This window comes from Biomphalaria glabrata, chromosome 5 (genome assembly GCF_947242115.1).
Source record: "Biomphalaria glabrata chromosome 5, xgBioGlab47.1, whole genome shotgun sequence".
In the NCBI taxonomy this organism is placed as follows: domain Eukaryota; kingdom Metazoa; phylum Mollusca; class Gastropoda; family Planorbidae; genus Biomphalaria; species Biomphalaria glabrata.
The window spans coordinates 48,578,584-48,600,199 of NC_074715.1; the positions used below are offsets into that span (position 1 = coordinate 48,578,584).

At 33.6% G+C, this 21,616-nt stretch overlaps 1 protein-coding gene across 2 annotated transcripts in view; it reads left to right on the forward strand.

The window, feature by feature from the left end:
* Nucleotides 1-21,616, forward strand: part of LOC106058780 (uncharacterized) — a 57,988-nt gene that overhangs the window by 17,562 nt on the left and 18,810 nt on the right. For both annotated transcript variants that reach the window (XM_056029396.1, XM_056029397.1), the window contains exons 11-26: nt 499-582; nt 849-972; nt 2,204-2,365; nt 3,947-4,106; nt 5,205-5,272; nt 6,644-6,759; nt 7,121-7,163; nt 10,265-10,365; nt 10,452-10,551; nt 12,560-12,732; nt 13,682-13,792; nt 14,964-15,044; nt 15,220-15,346; nt 16,134-16,307; nt 19,260-19,499; nt 20,001-20,107. In XM_056029396.1, the coding sequence (XP_055885371.1) occupies nt 499-582; nt 849-972; nt 2,204-2,365; nt 3,947-4,106; nt 5,205-5,272; nt 6,644-6,759; nt 7,121-7,163; nt 10,265-10,365; nt 10,452-10,551; nt 12,560-12,732; nt 13,682-13,792; nt 14,964-15,044; nt 15,220-15,346; nt 16,134-16,307; nt 19,260-19,499; nt 20,001-20,107 (1,971 nt within the window). The remainder of the gene's footprint in view (nt 1-498; nt 583-848; nt 973-2,203; nt 2,366-3,946; nt 4,107-5,204; nt 5,273-6,643; nt 6,760-7,120; nt 7,164-10,264; nt 10,366-10,451; nt 10,552-12,559; nt 12,733-13,681; nt 13,793-14,963; nt 15,045-15,219; nt 15,347-16,133; nt 16,308-19,259; nt 19,500-20,000; nt 20,108-21,616) is intronic.

Sequence of the window (21,616 nt, forward strand, 5' to 3'; positions counted from 1 at the left end):
TTGCTAGTGCAGATTCTATGACTCCTTATACCAGGGCATTGTCGCTATTTGATTTACTTACCATCACTTTTAAATGAAATAATTTAACTTTTAACTCATATCCACTATATACTAATTCAGAACACTACGCACATTCTGAGTATTTAGCACATTCTGAGTATTTAACGGAAAACTTTGCTTAATTTTATCAGATAGATTATTTCACGTAGTGGTCTACTAGTTAATTATTTCAGTAGTTCACAGTAGGGTTAGGGTTAGGGTTTGGATTAATTAGTTAATTATTTTAGTAGATTGTGGAACACCTATTCAAAAGTTCCACTGAACACAGTTTGGGAAACACTGTCTTAATTGAAGTGCCAGAAGTGAAGATTTAATCTCAAAAAGAACCATTATAGCTAGAAATCAAAGTCCATGAATAACTTTGCTTCTCATATATCTTTATATAGACATTGATCTATTATTGCTAATTTTGTTATATTTTGTTTTTTTCTTTTTTAGGAGGACTGGCGGGATCTCCCATTAGATGGTCTAGATAGTGATGTTAGAGCTTATCCTGTTCAGCTTGTTATTTCTGCACCATCTGTAATTATAAACACATTTTTTCCCTACCATTTTTTAAATTCATAAATTATTTTTACTTTTGTTTTGTGTTATGACCAATTTTTTTTTTTTTAGCTTAGGTCTAAATTAGTGTTGTACTGTGACATGATTCACTTTGTTATGGTCATGCTAGTCAAGTGATGTGTTAAACCAGAGGTAGTCTAGTGTTATAGCTCATCCACTTGTCCCAAATTACCTTAGCCTTATGGCAAACTAAGTCTAGTCATTTTTCCATCAAATCTTCCCAGGTTTATTACACAAGAGTCTACAACTTCTATGATTATGCAGAAACATTTCCCATTGATGGCATTTATGATGTGTCCCAATGCTTTCCTGAAAACCAAAAGCTTTACTTCAGATTGGCTTTTCCCAGTAAGTCATTTTTATAAATTACTTTTTTTTTTTGTGGAGCAAAGCAATTTGGATTATTTGAGGCACTCTCAAGGAGAGGCAGCATTTTTTTTGTGCTGGCATGTTTAGGTTTCAAAGAAATTGAAAGCTTTTAAAAAATGTAATATCATCATCACCTTCATTGGGCCCAAAATGAGTTTCAGCATTTGAAATGCTAAATGGTTAACATACACTATCTCGTACAACCATTATTTCACTCATCAAACGTTAGGAACTCATTCAAACAACCTTAAACTTAAGAAGCTCAGTTCAGAAGCAGTGTTCTTTTTTTGACTACCACAGAGCACTCCAATATTTATTTTTTATTAAATAAATTTATACAGCAATTTATGTGTTTAAAGGAGATGCAGTGGATGAGCGGTAAAGTGCTTGGCTTCTTAACTGGGGGTCCTGGGTTTTAATCCTGGAGAAGACAGAATTTTTTATTTCAGAATCTTTGGCCGCCTTTCAGTCCACTTATCTCTAATGGGTACCTAACATTAGTTGGGGAAAAGTAAAGGCGGTTGGTTGTTTTGCTGGCCACATTACACCCTCATTAATTATAGGCCACAGAAATAGATGACCATTATATCATCTACCCTATATATTGCGACCCTATGCTCCCCTGGGAGTGCACAGGATTAAGTAAAGGTCTTGCAAGGTCTGAAAGGGGAACTTTTACTTTACATGACATGTTTTTAGTATCTTATGATTGAAAAACAAAATTCTTTTAAATTTCTTATTTATAATTGCTGAAGCAATGTAATTGTTAGAAAACTTTCTTTTCTGAAAATGTTCTTGACGTTTGAATGTATAACTAATAAACTATCGATAGAAAAACCTGTAACTTTTCTAAATCCCTTAAATCTTCTTTGGACATTGTTAAGTCTCCAGGAGGGATAATATGGGAGGGGTGTGAATAAAAAGTTGCTAAAGCAATTTAGTTTTAAATGAAAGCAAATTTGCTAGTTCATTATGTTAGCTACTACACACATATGTTAACTTTAAGAAGTCAATATAGATGAGATTAGCATCAACAATCCAATATACCACCGCATCTTGGAAAAAGCTTCAATTTACTTATCTTTTAAGGTGATCTTATCAGTCTAAAATTGATAAAATGTATTTTTTTGTACTGAATTTTTTCTCTAATAAATAAGTGTTATTTTTATGTTACAAAAGAACCTCTAAAAGAAAAATATTTAATTTTTAGCTTATTTTAGCCCGAAGACTGAATCTGCATGGATCAAAGCTGTACATATGGGTTTGTTGACAACTATGCAAGTTCATCCTATTCGAATAACAGATATCTCAGTGGAGGGACAAGACTTTAATACTTATGTGAATGTTGTCCTTCTGGGTACAGCCAACGCAGGTGGGTAGAGTTATAATGATTCCTAATCTTTGTTGTTGTTTTGTTAGACATTCAAAGTGATGTAAAAAGGTCACTTCAACTCAAAACCTTTTGAAAAACTGTCAAGATATGGGAAAAGGTAATATTTTGCCTAAATTAGATTGAATTTCATTTTCATAATATTTTATGATAATAATTTTAAGACGGCCATTTTTTATTTAGAGACTATGTCAAGGAATATTTGAATTTCTAAAACATATTTTCCAATATTTGCTTTTCATTAGGTCTTTCAAATAGGCTATAGTCCAGTCAAACTTATTTTTGATGCAGTTTCAATGCATATATCCACATATCTCTCCTTTCTTAATACTACTTCTTACTAATCACAACAAATTTCCATAAGGATCAATAAAGCAGTCTTAGTCTTAGTCTTTTGACAGGCTAGCCTACTTTGTCAATAAAATTGGAGCTAGACCACATTTTTATGCTGTATTGAAAAAAAAATATATCAGACTGGAATACTACTTACACATTTTGTGGCTGAATATTAAAACTTCATTAAGCTTAAATTGATATGAAGTTAACATTGCGTCATGGATTCTGTGACGTTTTATCTCTTGAGAGACATTCTTACCTCTTGCAACTTAAATTCTTGATACACAAATGCGATCACAGGCTTTCGCCCTTCTGGTGTATATGCCATCTTCAATCCAGGACCTTTCCTTTGTGCTTTCTCTCCATGTGGGTCTGTCCAGTGCCTTGTGGGTTAGCAGAAAGATTGCAGAAGTAGGTTAACACCGTTATCTGGTTCTCTTGAATTCTTGTCTATCAAGTTATGATTTTATTTAAGCTCTTTGGGTTCTTTTGATTCCACACAAGTACAAGTCCTCTACGTATTTATGAAAGTATTTGATAAGATATATAATACCAATAGTTTCACTGCAGTGGTTAAAGCTCAATATATAAATATACTGCTAAATTTTGTAAATACTTTGAGTGATTTGTATTTAATTTATAAGAGCTTGAAAAGAAAATCAAAATTATATTCTATATATTATATTATATCACTACAGGAAATCAATATTACAGGGGTTGTGGTGGCTGATTGGTAAAGTGCTTGGCTTCTGAAAAGAAGGTCCTGGGCTCAAATCTTTGTGAAGACTGTGATTTTTAATTTTGGGACTTAAAGTATACCCAACTCTAATTGGTACCTGACTTAAGTTGGGGAAAGTAAAAGTGGTTATTGTTGTGCTGGTCACATGATACCTTGTTTGTTAACCATTAGCAAAGAAACAGGTGACCTTTGCATTAATCTGCCCCATAGATTGATTAAAAGGTCTGTAAGTGGATATGTTACCTTACAAAATCACATTGACTCTATCAATCTTTTACTAGTACTACATGCATTATATTATACATATTGTTTTAAAGCCCAACAGAAAATGGAAGTTTTCTGTTCTTTTAGGTCTCATGGGCAGTAGGTATAATTTTGCAGAGGTTAGATCAATAGGTTTGATAAGTTATTAATCTATTTGTCATTTCTTATATATATAAAAAGATACTATCAGAAACAACCACTTTACATTAGATTTTTTTTATCAGCTCAGTTTGAAAAGATCCCTGCATCGACTGTGGAACACTTGGATTCAAAAGTCTTTAAAGGTGTTACATTACCTGATGAATGTGCAGACCTGTGCATCAGAAACTCAGACTTCACCTGCCAAGCTTTTCAATATTGTCCTCTTGATGGCTTTGCTTGCAGGTAATTTTTTACTTAATGTATTATATATGTTTGGGGTGTTTTTTTTAGGAATAGAACTTCTGGTGGTCAAGGGGTAGTATACTTTAGAGAGGGTAGCCTGGTTCACTTTTGGGCCCCACTTGACACCTGAATCTCACTTAATATTCTCTGGGGCTGTTTTGACTGCCCAGCTAAATCAGGTGGAGGGTATCTGATGACATGATATTTAGTAAATATTGTATTTTTGTCAAACTTGATGATGAAGTCTAGACTCGACTAAATGGACAGATAGTCAATCACCATCACAAGCACTATTGAGCGTTGAAGAGCAGGACAAGAAGTGTAGAAAGTCCTTGGTCATACACTGAACCCAAACTCAACCTGGACAACTTCACACTATCTTGCTACTGGAAAACAGCAGGCTTAAGGGCAAGAGAGTGATGTTGACGTATTGGTTGAATCTTTAAGATATTATAACCAAAATCTCAGTGCAAGTCACTTAGTAAAAATGTTTATGATGTATATATGTATTGCTCAGTACTCAATGGACCAGTCTCTTTTACAGACATATGGGTGTAGAGGGTAGCGTAGGAAGTAACGTCAATATTTTATAAGAGGGTATCTGGGGGAAACTTTTCATGCTGCCTTTAGTTTTATGCTCTCAGCAAACAAGTGGTCAAAGCCACTCAGGCCATAACTCTTATGAATTTATTTATCATTTATCTTAGAATAATGTATTGTTCTTTTCAAATAATATATGTCTTAATTTAGCATCTATATAAAAATGTGACTATCACTGTGATAGAATTTTTTAAGAGTACAATTACCAATTAATTGATACGAACATCAATTAAGGCTCATTGGACGTTTTGTGAATTTATTTATTTTATGCAAATTAAGACAACTTCGACAGAGATATTATCGAGGATCTTCACATATACTTATGTCTATAATCGACTGATTTAGATTGTGCAAAGCTTTTTTTTTGGTTTCTGCAGAATATAATAATAATGTGCATTACTAACATTAATGCTTTTAGTTATCACCTCTTGTTGTTAAGTAGTCTTCGGCTGTTGTTTTACTGTTGTTGTTTTTCTTTCTGTTAACATTGTTGGATAGGCTTCTTCAAAAACGTGTTCCAACAACTGATGTCTTAGTAAATGCCACCCAATGTGATGCTTTCTCACGTAAGTGGAGTCCTAACTATTTAACCTTGGTTAGGCCAATACTAGAATATGCATCCTCCGTTTGGGACCCCTCAACTCAAGAAAACATTAAGAAACTTAGAACAGACACAAAATAGAGCAGTGAGATTCATAACAAACGAATATTCACATTAAAGAGTAACACCTTTAGTAAAATCACTAAATTTAGAAAGCCTTCAGGACAGAAGACTCAAAAGTAAAGTAGCAATTATACATAAAACACTGAACCATAATCTTCAAATACAAAAACAAAATTTTATAAAATACCCAGAAAGACACAAAGATAAAGGCATGTTCCTCATCCCATATGCTAGGACAAATTTGTACAAATGCTCCTTCTTCCCTAGTGCTATTAGAGCATGGAATGGGTTGCCTGAGCTATCCAGGAAAATCAGTGACTTGGCAGAATTTAAGTCATTGGTTAATATGCATGACTAAATGCATGATGTGTAGGACGTAATCATCTTCTTTTTTGAAGTAACGTCTGTATTATATAAGATAACACTCCTGTCATGAGACTAGACTACTGTGCAATTGCAGGGATACAAATAGACTTCTTCTGACAATGTTACATTTTTTTTTACTAATTATGGGAAGGCAACTGTCACTACATTATTTTAGATGAGATTATAATGTTATATATTGTAGGCATTATCAGGATGAATACTTGCACATTCATACCTCTCTCTCATGAATGAGGAAATAACTCTTGATGTAGCAGACACAAATAATATGTCTAATATGCACAATAATAACACCACATAGGAAATGTGATACACAATCCAAGAATAATCAGTAATAAACCTTTATAGACATACTTGACAAATGTAGTAATAACTTAGTAACTGGTACAAGTCTCAACTACTTTATAATAACTCTATAGTGACTGCTTACAATAAAAATCAAATCAACGTTGGCATCGTCAATTAAAAGAGAAAGAGTTAATTTTTTTAAAAAGTATTTTACTAATGATCTCCTGATTGTTTATTTAATTTTAAATGTTTTAGATGCTCCTTCAGAATTGAAGATTATTACATCCTATATTAAAACACATGATGGAAAGTGGGGGATGGTGGTAAGTGGGGTTTGAACCCAAAACTATTGAGACAATAGTCCAGAGTGCATATCACCCAACCAGGCAGCCCTCCATTGTCAAGAACAGTGCCCATAGACATAGTCTTTATAAATTGATGGGAAAGTAATTTTTCCTTTATTTTCATTTCTCATACGACAGATAATGTTTAGAAAAGAGGTCATTCATTATTGTAAATTGGTAGAAGAAATTGTTCTAATGCTACTCGTAAATTCAAATAGGACTTTGACATCTCTAATAGTTCTAACCTTGTGTTCCAGGTACTATTGTAGGAACAGGTGTGAGAGAGCCATTTATAAGAGAAGCTTTCAATAGTCTAGCCCAGGCTGTAGCTGCTGGAAAGTTCATTGTTATGATTCCTAACTTTTCTATGGGGGTAAGTTGTCAATGTGGAAGAGAGAGAGCAATGAGGGGGCATTTGAATCTCTTCTGCTTTGAGTGAATTGCTTTTACAGTCTTCAATTTAATTAATTCATTCATATAAATACATATAGGCCTATATTTATATTTATGAATGATAAATTAGCAAGCTCAATACAATAATACACTTTACCAAAGTCAGGAAATATGAGAAGATTGTTGTCTATGTTTATATCAATATATATATATTCCATTTCTCTAGTATAATGTATGTGATGTTAATTTTAGCTTTTTAGCTATGCTTGAGATATAGTATTTTGTTTTTTAATAAATTAATAGAATCTCAGTTTATTAACATTACTGCTGTTTATGTTTAGGATAATGAACCTCAAAAAGCCATAAATGTTAAGATTTTATCAGGTAATTTTTTTTTTTTCAATTTTTTAGAAAAAATTAATATCAACATTGTAATTTATATTTTAATTTATTCATCAATCTGGTTTGCTTTGTATAATAATGTCTTTTGTTATTTCATAAAAAGTATAATTAACTGATCTGGCTAGGGCCTTAGTTTGCTTTAGGAAGCCTTTAGTCAGCCTCTCACACAGCAAGATGGCATTACTGAACAACCAGATATGTTACTTAAGTTATGACCCACACTAGATTACTTCCCGCACATTGACAACTTAGAATGTGAGCTGAAACTGAGGACAAATGCCTTGGTAATATCCATACTGCCTCGCAACCATGATGTTACCATTCTGGGCAGGTTACATAGAAAACCCATGGCTAAAACCACTCATCTAGATAATTCCTGAGAATGTTTGCTAGTTACATCGCAATTAACTCATCGGTTTACTAGAAGGATGGGAAAAGTCAAAGTAAAGTATACACATCTATCTGTATAACAAATACAACTAAATTGCAACTTAAGTGAAGTATACACATCTATCTGTACAACAAATGCAACTAAATTGCAACTTAAGTGAAGTATACACATCTATCTGTACAACAAATACAACTAAATTGCAACTTAAGTGAAGTATACACACCTATCTGGATAACAAATACAACTAAATTGCAACTTAAGTGAAGTATACACATCTATCTGTACAACAAATGCAACTAAATTGCAACTTAAGTGAAGTATACACATCTATCTGTACAACAAATACAACTAAATTGCAACTTAAGTGAAGTATACACATCTATCTGTACAACAAATACAACTAAATTGCAACTTAAGTGAAGTATACACATCTATCTGTACAACAAATACAACTAAATTGCAACTTAAGTGAAGTATACACATCTATCTGTACAACAAATGCAACTAAATTGCAACTTAAGTGAAGTATACACATCTATCTGTACAACAAATGCAACTAAATTGCAACTTAAGTGAAGTATACACACCTATCTGGATAACAAATACAACTAAATTGCAACTTAAGTGAAGTATACACACCTATCTGGATAACAAATACAACTAAATTGCAACTTAAGTGAAGTATACACACCTATCTGGATAACAAATACAACTAAATTGCAACTTAAGTGAAGTATACACACCTATCTGGATAACAAATACAACTAAATTGCAACTTAAGTGAAGTATACACACCTATCAGGATAACAAATGCAACTAAATTGCAACTTAAGTGAAGTATACACACCTATCAGGATAACAAATGCAACTAAATTGCAACTTAAGTGAAGTATACACACCTATCAGGATAACAAATGCAACTAAATTGCAACTTAAGTGAAGTATACACACCTATCAGGATAACAAATGCAACTAAATTGCAACTTAAGTGAAGTATACACACCTATCAGGATAACAAATGCAACTAAATTGCAACTTAAGTGAAGTATACACACCTATCAGGATAACAAATGCAACTAAATTGCAACTTAAGTGAAGTATACACACCTATCAGGATAACAAATGCAACTAAATTGCAACTTAAGTGAAGTATACACACCTATCAGGATAACAAATGCAACTAAATTGCAACTTAAGTGAAGTATACACACCTATCAGGATAACAAATACAACTAAATTGCAACTTAAGTGAAGTATACACACCTATCAGGATAACAAATGCAACTAAATTGCAACTTAAGTGAAGTATACACATCTATCAGGATAACAAATACAACTAAATAATGGCAGTGCACATGTGTGCATCGAGAAAACATGCTTATATTCAAGATGCACATGTCATAAAGATAACATTTTCTACTTCTGTAGCTAAAATATTTATAAAAAAGAAAGAAATCTGCCTAACAATCAGGGCTTGTGCCTAATGATACTGCTGGCTTGAAACAAAAAAGCAGTGGCACACTTTAATTTCTGAGTGCACTAACAAATGGAGAATGTGAAGCATATAGGTGCTGAACAGACAGAATGGACTGACTGGTAAAAGTTAAAATTAAAAGGGTTTAATTAAGAATTTGTTTTTAAGGTATTTTTAGTGCTACAAAATAGTCAGTTTTTGTCTGGAATGGCATTGTTCATCAATCAACAAAAGCCTTTGTGCACATTGGGAGATTTTCTGCTAACCGCTTTTGGCACACTTTTCATACATAACTTTAATAAATTTAATAGGCTTACAAATGAAATATACTATGAAATAATGAGTCTTATTGTCATGGAGTAACATTTGTCACAGATCTAGAGTCACAAGATTAAGGGTATGCTTACATATTTTTGTTGTCATGTGGAAACTAGGTCAAAATCAGATTGTTTTATATATATATAGGCCTAAATATATATTATAGCTTTTATATAGCGCTACTTTCATGCTTATGGCATACTTAGAGCACTATGGTCCAATCTCATTTGTGTACCAGTGGGAGAGGGGGTATCTGGGAGAAGGTTTTCCATGCTGCCTTTAGGCGCTCAGTAAATACAACTCTGCTCGAGTTGGGCGTGGAACCTCGAGCCCCCTTCAAAGGTAGCCAAGCCAAGCTAAGTTCAAGCATACTCTCAACCAGGCAGAATAATATGGATAACTTCATTATTTTCTAAAAAGTATTACACATTTACTTTTTGTTAATTTGTCACAGATCTAGAGTCACAAGATTAAGGGTATGCTTACATATTTTTGTTGTCATGTGGAAACTAGGTCAAAATCAGATTGTTTTATATATATATAGGCCTAAATATATATTATAGCTTTTATATAGCGCTACTTTCATGCTTATGGCATACTTAGAGCACTATGGTCCAATCTCATTTGTGTACCAGTGGGAGAGGGGGTATCTGGGAGAAGGTTTTCCATGCTGCCTTTAGGCGCTCAGTAAATACAACTCTGCTCGAGTTGGGCGTGGAACCTCGAGCCCCCTTCAAAGGTAGCCAAGCCAAGCTAAGTTCAAGCATACTCTCAACCAGGCAGAATAATATGGATAACTTCATTATTTTCTAAAAAGTATTACACATTTACTTTTTGTTAATTTGATAATATATTTAATTGATGTTGGTGTAAGTATCTCTTTCTCTAAACTACTTCCAGGTCAGCCATTAAAAAATAAAACTTTGCCCATGCTGCCCACACAGTTCTCATACCGACTGGAAACAGTTTTACCTCAGCTCAACAGAGTTGTTGAGACATTTGTAAGTGAAGTCACTTTGATGCTAGAATGCAGGATAGTCTCATTTTCTCTAAAATGTTGATTTTACTTGACAACTTATTTCTGAAGGTCTGGTATGACAGCATGATGGACATAGTTCGCTACGACACTAGAGATGCATACAGCTCCACACCAGTTATGACTACATATATTCATGACTTTGTCACAGGTGAGTCAGGTTCAACTCATCACTTCAGATAATTTAGTTCATGTGTCCATGCATTTCCAGCTCTGTTACAGTGGAGAGACAAATGTGTGAGTTGGACAAGAATTATGCACAAGAAGATTTTAGAAGCTTGGTATTTGCTTGTTATCTCCCGGGGACATTTGTTATAAATGTGTTCTTTCAATTATAGTCAAATTACTTAGTTTTGTAATTCATTCACAATATTGTTAAAAAAATTTAATATGGAATAATTGAGTTTGTTAGAATAAAAGAACAGTCTTATATGATAGAAGTTAGTCTGCAAATGTGAAGCAAGAGCATACATTTCCAGCTCTGTTACAGTGGAGAGACAAATGTGTGAGTTGGACAAGAATTATGCACAAGAAGATTTTAGAAGCTTGGTATTTGCTTGTTATCTCCCGGGGACATTTGTTATAAATGTGTTCTTTCAATTATAGTCAAATTACTTAGTTTTGTAATTCATTCACAATATTGTTAAAAAAAATTAATATGGAATAATTGAGTTTGTAAGAATAAAAGAACAGTCTTATATGATAGAAGTTAGTCTGCAAATGTGAAGCAAGAGCATACATTTCCAGCTCTGTTACAGTGGAGAGACAAATGTGTGAGTTGGACAAGAATTATGCACAAGAAGATTTTAGAAGCTTGGTATTTGCTTGTTATCTCCCGGGGACATTTGTTATAAATGTGTTCTTTCAATTATAGTCAAATTACTTAGTTTTGTAATTCATTCACAATATTGTTAAAAAAATTTAATATGGAATAATTGAGTTTGTTAGAATAAAAGAACAGTCTTATATGATAGAAGTTAGTCTGCAAATGTGAAGCAAGAGCATACATGAAGCTCATTCCTCTTGTGCTGTCTTCTCCGTTTCTTAAATATTTCATTGGAAGACAGAGTAAGCAGCACTGATACTGATATGAGTCTCCAGACCATCCGCTGACAGTGCCGCTTGTGTGGGCCTGACTATATCCATCATTTGGACTATGAATGAATCTCTTAAGTTATTCTTGTAGGCACAAGGTAAACCGGTCAAAACCAACTCTATTAAGTCTGTAAATCCATGGGATCAAGGCCAGCCTTAGGTAATTGAAGGCCCTAGGTGAAGTGAATTTGTTGGCTCCCGCAAATGAAATAGAAAAATAAAATTAAACATAGAAAAAATATAATGACACAATTTATTTCAAACCTAGTCAAGCTAGTGTACTCTGACAATAACATTGAGCACAAGTCATTCTTTCTCTAACAAAATATTGAGTCCTGTGCTCCCACCAATCGGTGGCCCTAGGCGGCTGCCTAGTTTGCCTATGCCTACGGCAGGTGTTGGACATAAATGTAAACATTTGGACAAAACCCAAGACCAAGATTGTTTTCCTCCGACATCCAGTTAAGCACACCACCACCCAACACACACACATCTGAAAGTGCTATAAAGATCAACTCAGGTGCTATTTTGCCCTCATTGGCATAGAAAAAAATATTTGGCAGTGGATAACCTCAGAAAGAGACAGTTGGAGAGCACAGGACACTCATTTGAGGCCCAGAGGAAATCCCATATAGAATAGATTGGACAATAGCCCTCTGAGCATGCTAAAAGCATGAAAGTATGCTATATAATAGCTTTAAAAAAATATAATGCACAGAAGACGTAAACAAAACTTAAATAGACCACTGGCAGATGACAGCTTTGTCTGCATCAGATGTGGATAAATATGCAGGCCACAGATGGGTTTGATAACCATGTGAAACACTGCACTCATCCTTAATCTTTGGAAACAAAGGCATAGTCATTATTATGTGGGTGAAAAAGATTGTCCATAGGGTTTTACAGGCACAAGAAATAAAATCTCTAAGAAGATAGCTAATTAAAGAAGCAGTTTGAAGCTGAACTGCTTTGCTTGCATCTCTTCAACAGTTTAGTTGTACTTAAAACAATGAGGAATGATTGTATCTCCTGCTATGTAACTTTGTGTTCTTACTTATCGCCAGGTGTGGCCTACCAGATCAATGAAGTGACCAAACAATGTTTCATCAAGCCGATTGCACAAGGAAGTTTTGATGTGGTCACTGGACAGTCCACTCAAGATGGCAGCTTGATTGTGTCATTGAAATCTCCACAGAGCATGTTTTATTTAGATGATTCATACATCTATGTTGGTGAGGTAGGTTATAACATAGAATTACATCCAAAGAATGTAAAAATTAATATTAGAAAAAAAAAATCAATGACCCCTGAGGGTGTAACACCCAACTTTCTATTGGTGTTACTGGATTGGTGTGCTGTAAATACCTCTTCTGGTATTGATGAATGGTTCTTGTTTTATTGATTAAATATCTTTGTACATGCACTAAATTTTATGTTGTGCATGTGTACCACTTTATCTACTAAGTTCTAAGACACTACATGTAGATTTATTAACAGACTTCAGAGTTAGCAGACATGGTTTTTATTACACAAATACTTCATAACATAAATTGGCAACTTCAGCCATCACAAATAGCACAAATCACTTCACATAGAATAGACTATAATCCTTGGAAAATTATCACATACATAGTTCTCAATACTTTTATCTTAAAATACAAGACACGTCTGTCTTCTAACAAATCATGGGGTGGACTCCTCCCATGTGGTCTGTCTAATCATGTGACCAACTGGTACCCCATGAATATATATTTTACATTTCTCGTGATTCTCTACCAAACCATAGTGTTACAGAGGGTTTTATGTTTAATTTAGCAATGTATGAGACTGAAACCAATCAGTGCCATATGCTAGGACTTTCTATATGCTTCAACTGATTCATGCAAGTGCTCCTTCTTCCCTAGTGCCATTAGAAAATGGAACAGGTTGCCTGAATCAGCCAGGAAAACTAGTGACCTATCAGAGTTTAAGTCTCTAACTAACATGCACATATAGATAAACACATGGATACCTGTAGGATATAACTATCTTCTCTTCTAAAAGAAAATCTGTAATTTATAAGATTATTGAATATCTAAATCTAATTTGAAATAGATTTTATTTAATTATGCATTGAAATTTCTTTGAATTCTTTGATTTGTTATATTTAACTACATCGTAGGATTTTTAAATGTTCTTTCTTACAGAAAACAGTGAGAGGAATACTTTGTGATGTGTTTGAATCTAGACGCAAGGATTTTAAAATTGGTGCTTACAACATATCTTCTTCAAGTGTATTCAAGTTCTATTTTCAGTCTGTAAGTAACTTGATACATCTATTAATGTATAAACATAATCTAAAAGTCAGTACTTGAAATTATACTTGAACCATATGTCATATTTGCACAAAAGCTAAGCCCATGCTTAGGGATTCTCTAATGGCTTTAAAAAGCTGGCCACATACATGGCATCAGTAGTCGTTATCTGCTGGAATTATGTCTGCTTCTTTTCTCAGTCTTTTTTTTTTTTAGATCTACGTTCTCTGATGATGGACAATTTTCTTACTTGCTATGCTGAGGAGCAATTAAGAGCCTTTCCCATACCTTGAGGTAGCTCTTAAAAGTGTCTTTGTAATGCTTGTGTTGACCACCTGAGAGTTTTCTGGCACACAGCTCCCCATAAAGATATCAGTTTGGAATGCAATTTTCAGGCATATCGATTATTTGTCCTGACCATTGTAATTGGGACCTTTAGCTGTGACGTGGATACTGTTCATCTGTGACAACTGTAGGATTTATATATCTCTGTTATGTGCTCAAAAAAATTCACATGAATTTTTCTCAGGCAGTGTAGGTGAAAGGAAGTTAGCTTTTTGATATGGCAAGCAGGGCCGGTCTTAGCCCACTGCAACCTATGCGATCGCAGTGGGCCCCACTCTTTTATAGGCCCCGTGCTAATTTTAAGTGTAAATTATTAAATTAAATCATTATAACTTATAAATAATAACAGGGTTTGCAAAAGGCAAAATATACGAAAAATCCCTGGAAATCTCCTGAAATTATTAAAATCTCCTAAAAAATGGAAGATATTGTATATTTTTGGGGTGCCAATAAATAAAAACAGCATTGCGAGCTTTCATTTATTAAAAATTTATTGCAAAGACGAAAGTATTTTCTAACTAAAATAATCTTAATTTTGACATTGTACTTATCCCTACCCAGACTAGGCCCCGTGCAATCTGTTTCGCATAGGGCCCCGCAATTGCTAAGACCGGCCCTGATGGCAGGAATACAAGGATCACAAAATCCTTTTAAAGTACATCTAGACAGAGTTCTCCTGATTCATCCAAAAAAAACTACATTAATGTTTTTGTTTCCGTTAACTATTTGGATACCTTTATGTCTTCAAAATGAAGTGTTGTAAACACAAAGTAATTCTAATAATGCTTTGAACTTTCATTAATACAAGTCACCATTACTTTTCTCTCAGGATGGCTGGGATTATGTTGCTCCTGATAGTACAGACATCACTCGCAACCAGCCAGTCATGCTAGAGATTCAAGATATTACTGTACGTTAAATAGCTAATAGTATAATGAGATATTAATAGATAACATTTATTATTATATTGTAGAAAAAATAATAACATTGACAACCATCAATCATTGATTCTTATCACTATTAAAACAAATGGCGTAAGTGCAACTAGAAATTTTCTATAAATAATTTTTTTTTTTTATTTACAGACTGGTTCTTTTATAACGACCAATTTCTACGACTTCAATGATCAGCATTACACTGTCAACTTTTACGACACATCACCTTGTATTGATCCCAAAGAGAAACAAAGTTTCATTATTATTTTTAAAAATCGTAAGTAATTACATATTGTTTAACTTATCAAATGTATAGGTACATGATGAATGTACTAAGTTCAAATGTTTATGTATTGGCTACTTGAAAAGTCAAATGAATTTCTCTGCTGTAAAGCAATGTATAAATATATATAAATAAAGAAATGTAAAGCAATCTTATTAATATATATATATATATCATATAAATCAATCATTGACTGGGATCAAAATTATCCTTTTTTTTCTCTCTATAATAATAATTATAAGGCTTGTCTTCAAGTCCAAAAATTAATAAGGAATGCAGTATTTCCTATGGCTATGCATCCCCAGCTGTGACCTACATATTTCGCCACATTTAGCACAGGCATAACCATGGTCGATTTATAGATTTTCTTTTCGCCATCTACTTCAGTCCTTAGCAGCGGATTTTCTTTTGGTCTCAAATTTGCATACCGCTGCCTTTGTAAGCGACTTCCAGCTGTCTCGTTCTGAGGCCGCCTGCAACCAGGTGCTCTTTTCTTCTATGTCAGTTAAAGCAAGTTGGCGCTAAACTGGTCTTTAAAGCATTTTCGTGGGGCACCTCTAATGTTTTTCCTGAGATTTATAGATAAACCAAACAGAATGTTAAATAGGTGGAGAGAGATTTAAGAAAGTCTGTGTATGTGCTTTTAAAGCAGTTTATGAATCCTAGGAATTGAGTAAGAGCATTTTATTTTCTAAGCCTAAAGGTCACAATGTTTTAATGTTTTAAAAATACAGAATATATATAGACATGATTGCAAGGATAAAATTTAATTTTTCTTCAGAACCGTACCATCCTATCCTGGACCAGGCTTCTACCAGTTTCCTGAATGATGCAATTGTTCTGATGTCTGAGATCACCATGTCTTCACCTATTAGATTCCAGCAAGCTTCAGTCACTTATGATGACACTAGTGTCTACATCAAAGCTACTGCCCTGGGATCAATACCTCCTTTTGGTAAATTCAAAATTTTCGTCTAAAAGAAAATACATAATATACTGCTTTGTGCACTACTGTCACCACTCAATTCACCACAGTGCCAAAAGATAATGTTTGTAAACAGCGTAGTGGTACGTGATGTTTTGGCGGAGACGTTTTGGCGCGAGATATAATTTCATGATAATTTAATAAGCACGTAGTTTTTATAACAATGTTTATTTCACTCTACTATAATATTGTATGTATAGTATGAATTCTAACACCGTCCAGCGAATGTTTTAATTTTTTAAAATAAAGGTTTTGCTTATTTCATGAATATATAATAAGTCAGATTCCTGAATGGTAATGACATGCTGTCCCCTCCCCTTTAACTATATGTGAGTTCTGCTAAGGGCACTGGAGGGCCTTCTTCGATTTCTTTCCAAAAGACATTTTAAAAAAATGAATTGACATTAGTTTTATATCTGAACAAGCTAAGATACTCTTAAAAGATTTATTTTGATTAATTGGGTTAGGATTAGGGGTGATTTGGGTGACGTCTCCCCTAGACGCAGGTTAAGTAAAAAAAGTGAAGACAAAACCAGCACCGAGCACTGGTCGTTGGCGTCATGCGTCTGGCGATCATCTCTTTCAGACTGGTCATTACCTGTGACACCTATCCCGCCCCTTCTCTTCTGGGCACATTTCACTCCTTGTATATACTCTTTCCTCCACCCCTTCCCTCTCTCATGGGTAAGACGATAATCTGTTTCTAGCACTCTTCTTGAGATCCCTAGGTGCGAATTTATGAACTTAATCTTAAATTCCGAGAGCGGCCCAAGGTTAATTAAAGAAAATGATATGAAACTAAAACACAAATTCTGAGAGCGGCCTAAGGTTAATTAAAGAAAATGATGTGAAACAAAAACACACATTTACATGCAGTAAATCATAAGTCACATTGATTAATGGACTTCTAATAGTTCACATAATAAAAGTTTTGTTAGCAGATATAAAAAATAATTACTCAAATAGCTTATTATATAATGTACAAAAACTGCTTATGTTTTTCACTTAAAAATGTGTTTAAAAATGTATAATAAACAGATTTTTCACTATATTATACCAAGATAAACAAAGTATACATTCTACTCTTCCCCCCCCCCCACCCCCCCCCCCCCACCCACCCCCACCCAATGAAAAAAAAGTCTTAATATCTTTGCCTATTTCATGCATGCATACTGTGAAGTATGGATAGCAGCCTGGTCTTGTGTGTAATATTAGTGATTTAACAATATATAAATAGCAAACTTAATTACCAAAAATAACGCACAAAAGTATCTATTGTTCTGTACATGAAAAATATGTTCGACACAAACAGGCATACAAAACAAAGATATGTATGATTATTTTCAAAGAAATAATACAATGAACGTAAATTATGTGACCAAAACATTTCATGTCAAAACGTCCCATATGCCAAAACGGCTGTGCCAAAACGGCTGTGCCAAAACGTCCTGCTTCGACAGTGTAGTATCCTTACATAGAAAACTCAGAAAACATCTCTTTCAAAGACTTTATTAAACAAGAATGACAAAACAGTTCATAACAACACAGTACACACCCACATTCTGACTCTAAGCCAGTTTGACACACCAGAACATAGCAGTTCACAATTTTATTTTGTAGCTTAAGTATAGTGATGTGTAACAACCATTCCAGAGACAATACTGGCTAGTTATGTCACTGAGATACAGGCCTATTTCCAATGATTGGAGTAGAATTGAGGCCAAAGGCAGAGCACACCAGAAAAACTCCACATTCCTTCTCTGTACTGCATCAGCTATGCAGGTGTCTGCCATAAAAGTAGCCCTGCAAGGAGCGGTTTGTGAATAGTGACATATTTGTTGTGGCTTTCTTCCATCCGCACCAGTGCAATGGATTCATCCCTTAGGCACCCCAACAGAGGGTTCTGTTTTTTCTTGCCTATTGGCCTAATCATCTCCTTTAATGACCCTGTCCACCTGAGTGGGGGAGGCTGAGACACATTGCCCAGGTTCTTTTGATAATATATTTGTTTTTCAAAGTATAAGCATGCTATAGCTCAAACCTCTTCAGTGGTAGAAAGTGATGAGACAATCTATCTCTGTGAAATTATTAATGGTATGAAGTTTAATGTTAAGAAAGGATTTATGTTTAAAGTTATCTGTGTTGAAGATGGAAGATAGTTACAAAGCTGACAGATTGTAATGTCTTATCTTTTCTTATAAAAAACGGACATTACTTCAAAAAAGAAGATGATTACAGCCATGGGTTAATCTAGTCATGCATGTTAATCAATGGCTTAAACTCTGCCCAGTTGTCTGTTTTCCTGGCTGATTCAGGCAACTCTGCTCTAATACCACAAGATATTTTGCTATCTGAAGATTTGTTTACTTAGACTTGGGTCATCCTGTTCTGTTTGGTACCTGGGGAGGTAATTTTCATCCACTTAGATTGGTCACTAGCATGAGTTCCATTCCCTGGTGGGGATATTTAAAAAAAATGTTATTATGACTGCTTAGGCCTATATAAACTATCATCAAGTTAATTCTTTTTTGTTTGGGAGGGGGTTGCTCATAGATAATACTAGCAATGATTGAGTTGCATGTGATTGAACTACATTTGAAGATGTAAGCTGCCTTAGAGAATTAGTTCCTGGTCTTGAGGTTTGCGCTATGAAGTGTAGTCTAGATGATCTCAAGCTCCAGCTCAGCTCTCTCTGTTATCCTACAGGAAGTTTGGGCTAGGATGTAATAATCTTCCAACTCTGAAGAAATATTCGAAACATGCAAAAACAATTTTAAAATAGCATTGTGCTACTTTTTTTTGTTTTAAAATTAGAAAACTGAATGACAAAATGATACGAGACCAAAAACAAAACTATGTATGGGTGAGGAAGGACTTAATGACATGTAACATTCTCATCCATGAACATAATCTTTTTTTCAGCTCAGTTTTCTAGGGTGATGGATGTGGGTATGAATGATTCAGCTAACTATGTCTATGTCAATACGCCTGCTGACTGCGCTGCATCATGTCTCTCAAACCCAACATTCACCTGCAACAGTTTTGACCTCTGCAATGACCCAGTGTTGGGTCAGAGATGTCTCCTGGGACAGCGGCATAAAGAAAGTGAAGGGGATCCCCTGACTGCGTCCAATGTCCTGAAAATATGCACACATTATTCACGTAAGTTTTTTTTGTCACGGTTCACCATTTTTATATATGCAGGTGATGCAACATTGGAAGAATTATCTTATCTTACCTTATACAATACAGATGTTACTTTAAAAAAAGAAGATGATTACATCCTATGCATGCATATTAACCAGTGACTTAAATTTTGCCAAATTATTTATTTTACCGGGTGGTACAAATTTAAATAAGAGGCTTTGTATAAACTTTTCAACTATCTTACTAGGTTGATATGACCATATCAGAATATAGGCTTTTATTACAGATTTATCTTCTCACAGTGTTTATAAATCTATTTAAACCAAATTTGTGAATTTTCTTTTTTTAGAGATTTTAATTTAAAAATGTTAATGTCTATTTATTTCTTCATTTCATGGCATTTTTATTTTTTTGAAACTGCTTTTTTATAACTCATCTTTCTTCTCAATTATTTGTTAAGATCAATTTTTTTTAAACTTTTTTTTTTGAGATTCAAAGTTTGTTTTTCCTGCACAGGATCTGAGAATGTTAGCTTCCCTCAGCTGGATGTAGAGAAAATGTATGAGATGATCACAGACAATGTGTATGATAATTTATTCCAGATAACAATGTTTCTACCAAATGTAAGTGTTTTTTTTTTAAACTGCCTTTTTTATAACACATCTTTCATACTTACAGCATGCTCCAATCTCTTCTAAGGCTTATATTTTATCATGTTTCTATTGTGGGTTACATTATGTACACTGTTTAAAAATATAGTTTTAGCTAAGATATAAAAGTTAATTATCATTGTCTGATGGTTTCTTAAAAAGATTTTTTTAAAACTAAGTTTATTTCATGGATTCTATTAGTAAAGGAAATGAAATGTGAAATGTATACGTATATTTAATAATAATTTATAACAAAAATGGTTTAAATAATTTTTAAAAATGAAATGCAGCTCAATTGTTCACAAAAAATAAAATCTTTAATAGTTTATTGTTTACATGTAATAAATTATATCACAGTTAATACAATTTTTGAATGAACATTAGCAAATAAAATATATAAATAGATAACTCTATTGCATCAGATAAATAAAACCACACAAAAAAAAAAAAAGTACTGAGTAATTGATGTGATCACAAAGATATTGCATTTAATACAGTTAATATACCTGAGATAAGTGTGATGTATTCACCATGGCTCCACCATATTTAAAACATGAATAAAAGACAAATAAAAAAAATTGATTTATAAATCTAACAGGCATACATTTCGTATCACTTTATTTTTTTGAAGTAACAATGTTTTATAAAAAGCTTGTGCCCCTAAACTAAACCAACTGATAACAAAAGAGAAAATGAGAAGAGTGAAAGGAATCCTTAGACTAAACTTAGTATTTCAACAATTGGCATTGTATAATACAATGAGACTTTGCATCAATTAGCACAACACCAAACGCCATAGACTTCAATCTCAGAATATTGAACAAATCCTTAATTTAATAAAATTTTTGATCACTTGGACACAGGACTAATATTAGTACAAAGCAAAAATTCCCAACGGAGAAAATGAGACAAGATCAGGGTCGCGCCCATCTGATGTAACTGCACTATATATATATATAAATAAATACACATTACTTACAGAACATTCTATACCTATACATTATGATAGAGTCTCATGTGGTTTTGTAAACAATTCTCAAGATGTTTCTCATTCTCATCCATGCATTAAGCAAGAGGTTTTCATCTCATGAGATATAACTTCTGGCCATATAAGAAATGTTACCCAATTTTGAAACCTATAATTTCCATGTGTTATAAATAAAAGCAGTTCACCCTATATTAAAGCATATAAATATATAAATAAAAACAGTTTACCCTATATTGTAGAGTGTTGGTTTGTAACTTGTAAATCAAATTTATTTTAAAAATTAGTTTAAAATGTAAAATAAAATAACCCGTGAAAGTCGAAGTCACTATTGTTTGCAAGTCATTTTTTTAAAGCTGTATAGGAAATCCAAGCTTGCTCACTCAATTATTGCCCTTGTTTTATAAGATCACAACCCTAGTTAACACTGGATAAATGTCTCTTCTGTTTAATGTCTCTTTTTCCATCCAATGTATTCATGTGTAGGATTCCACCCA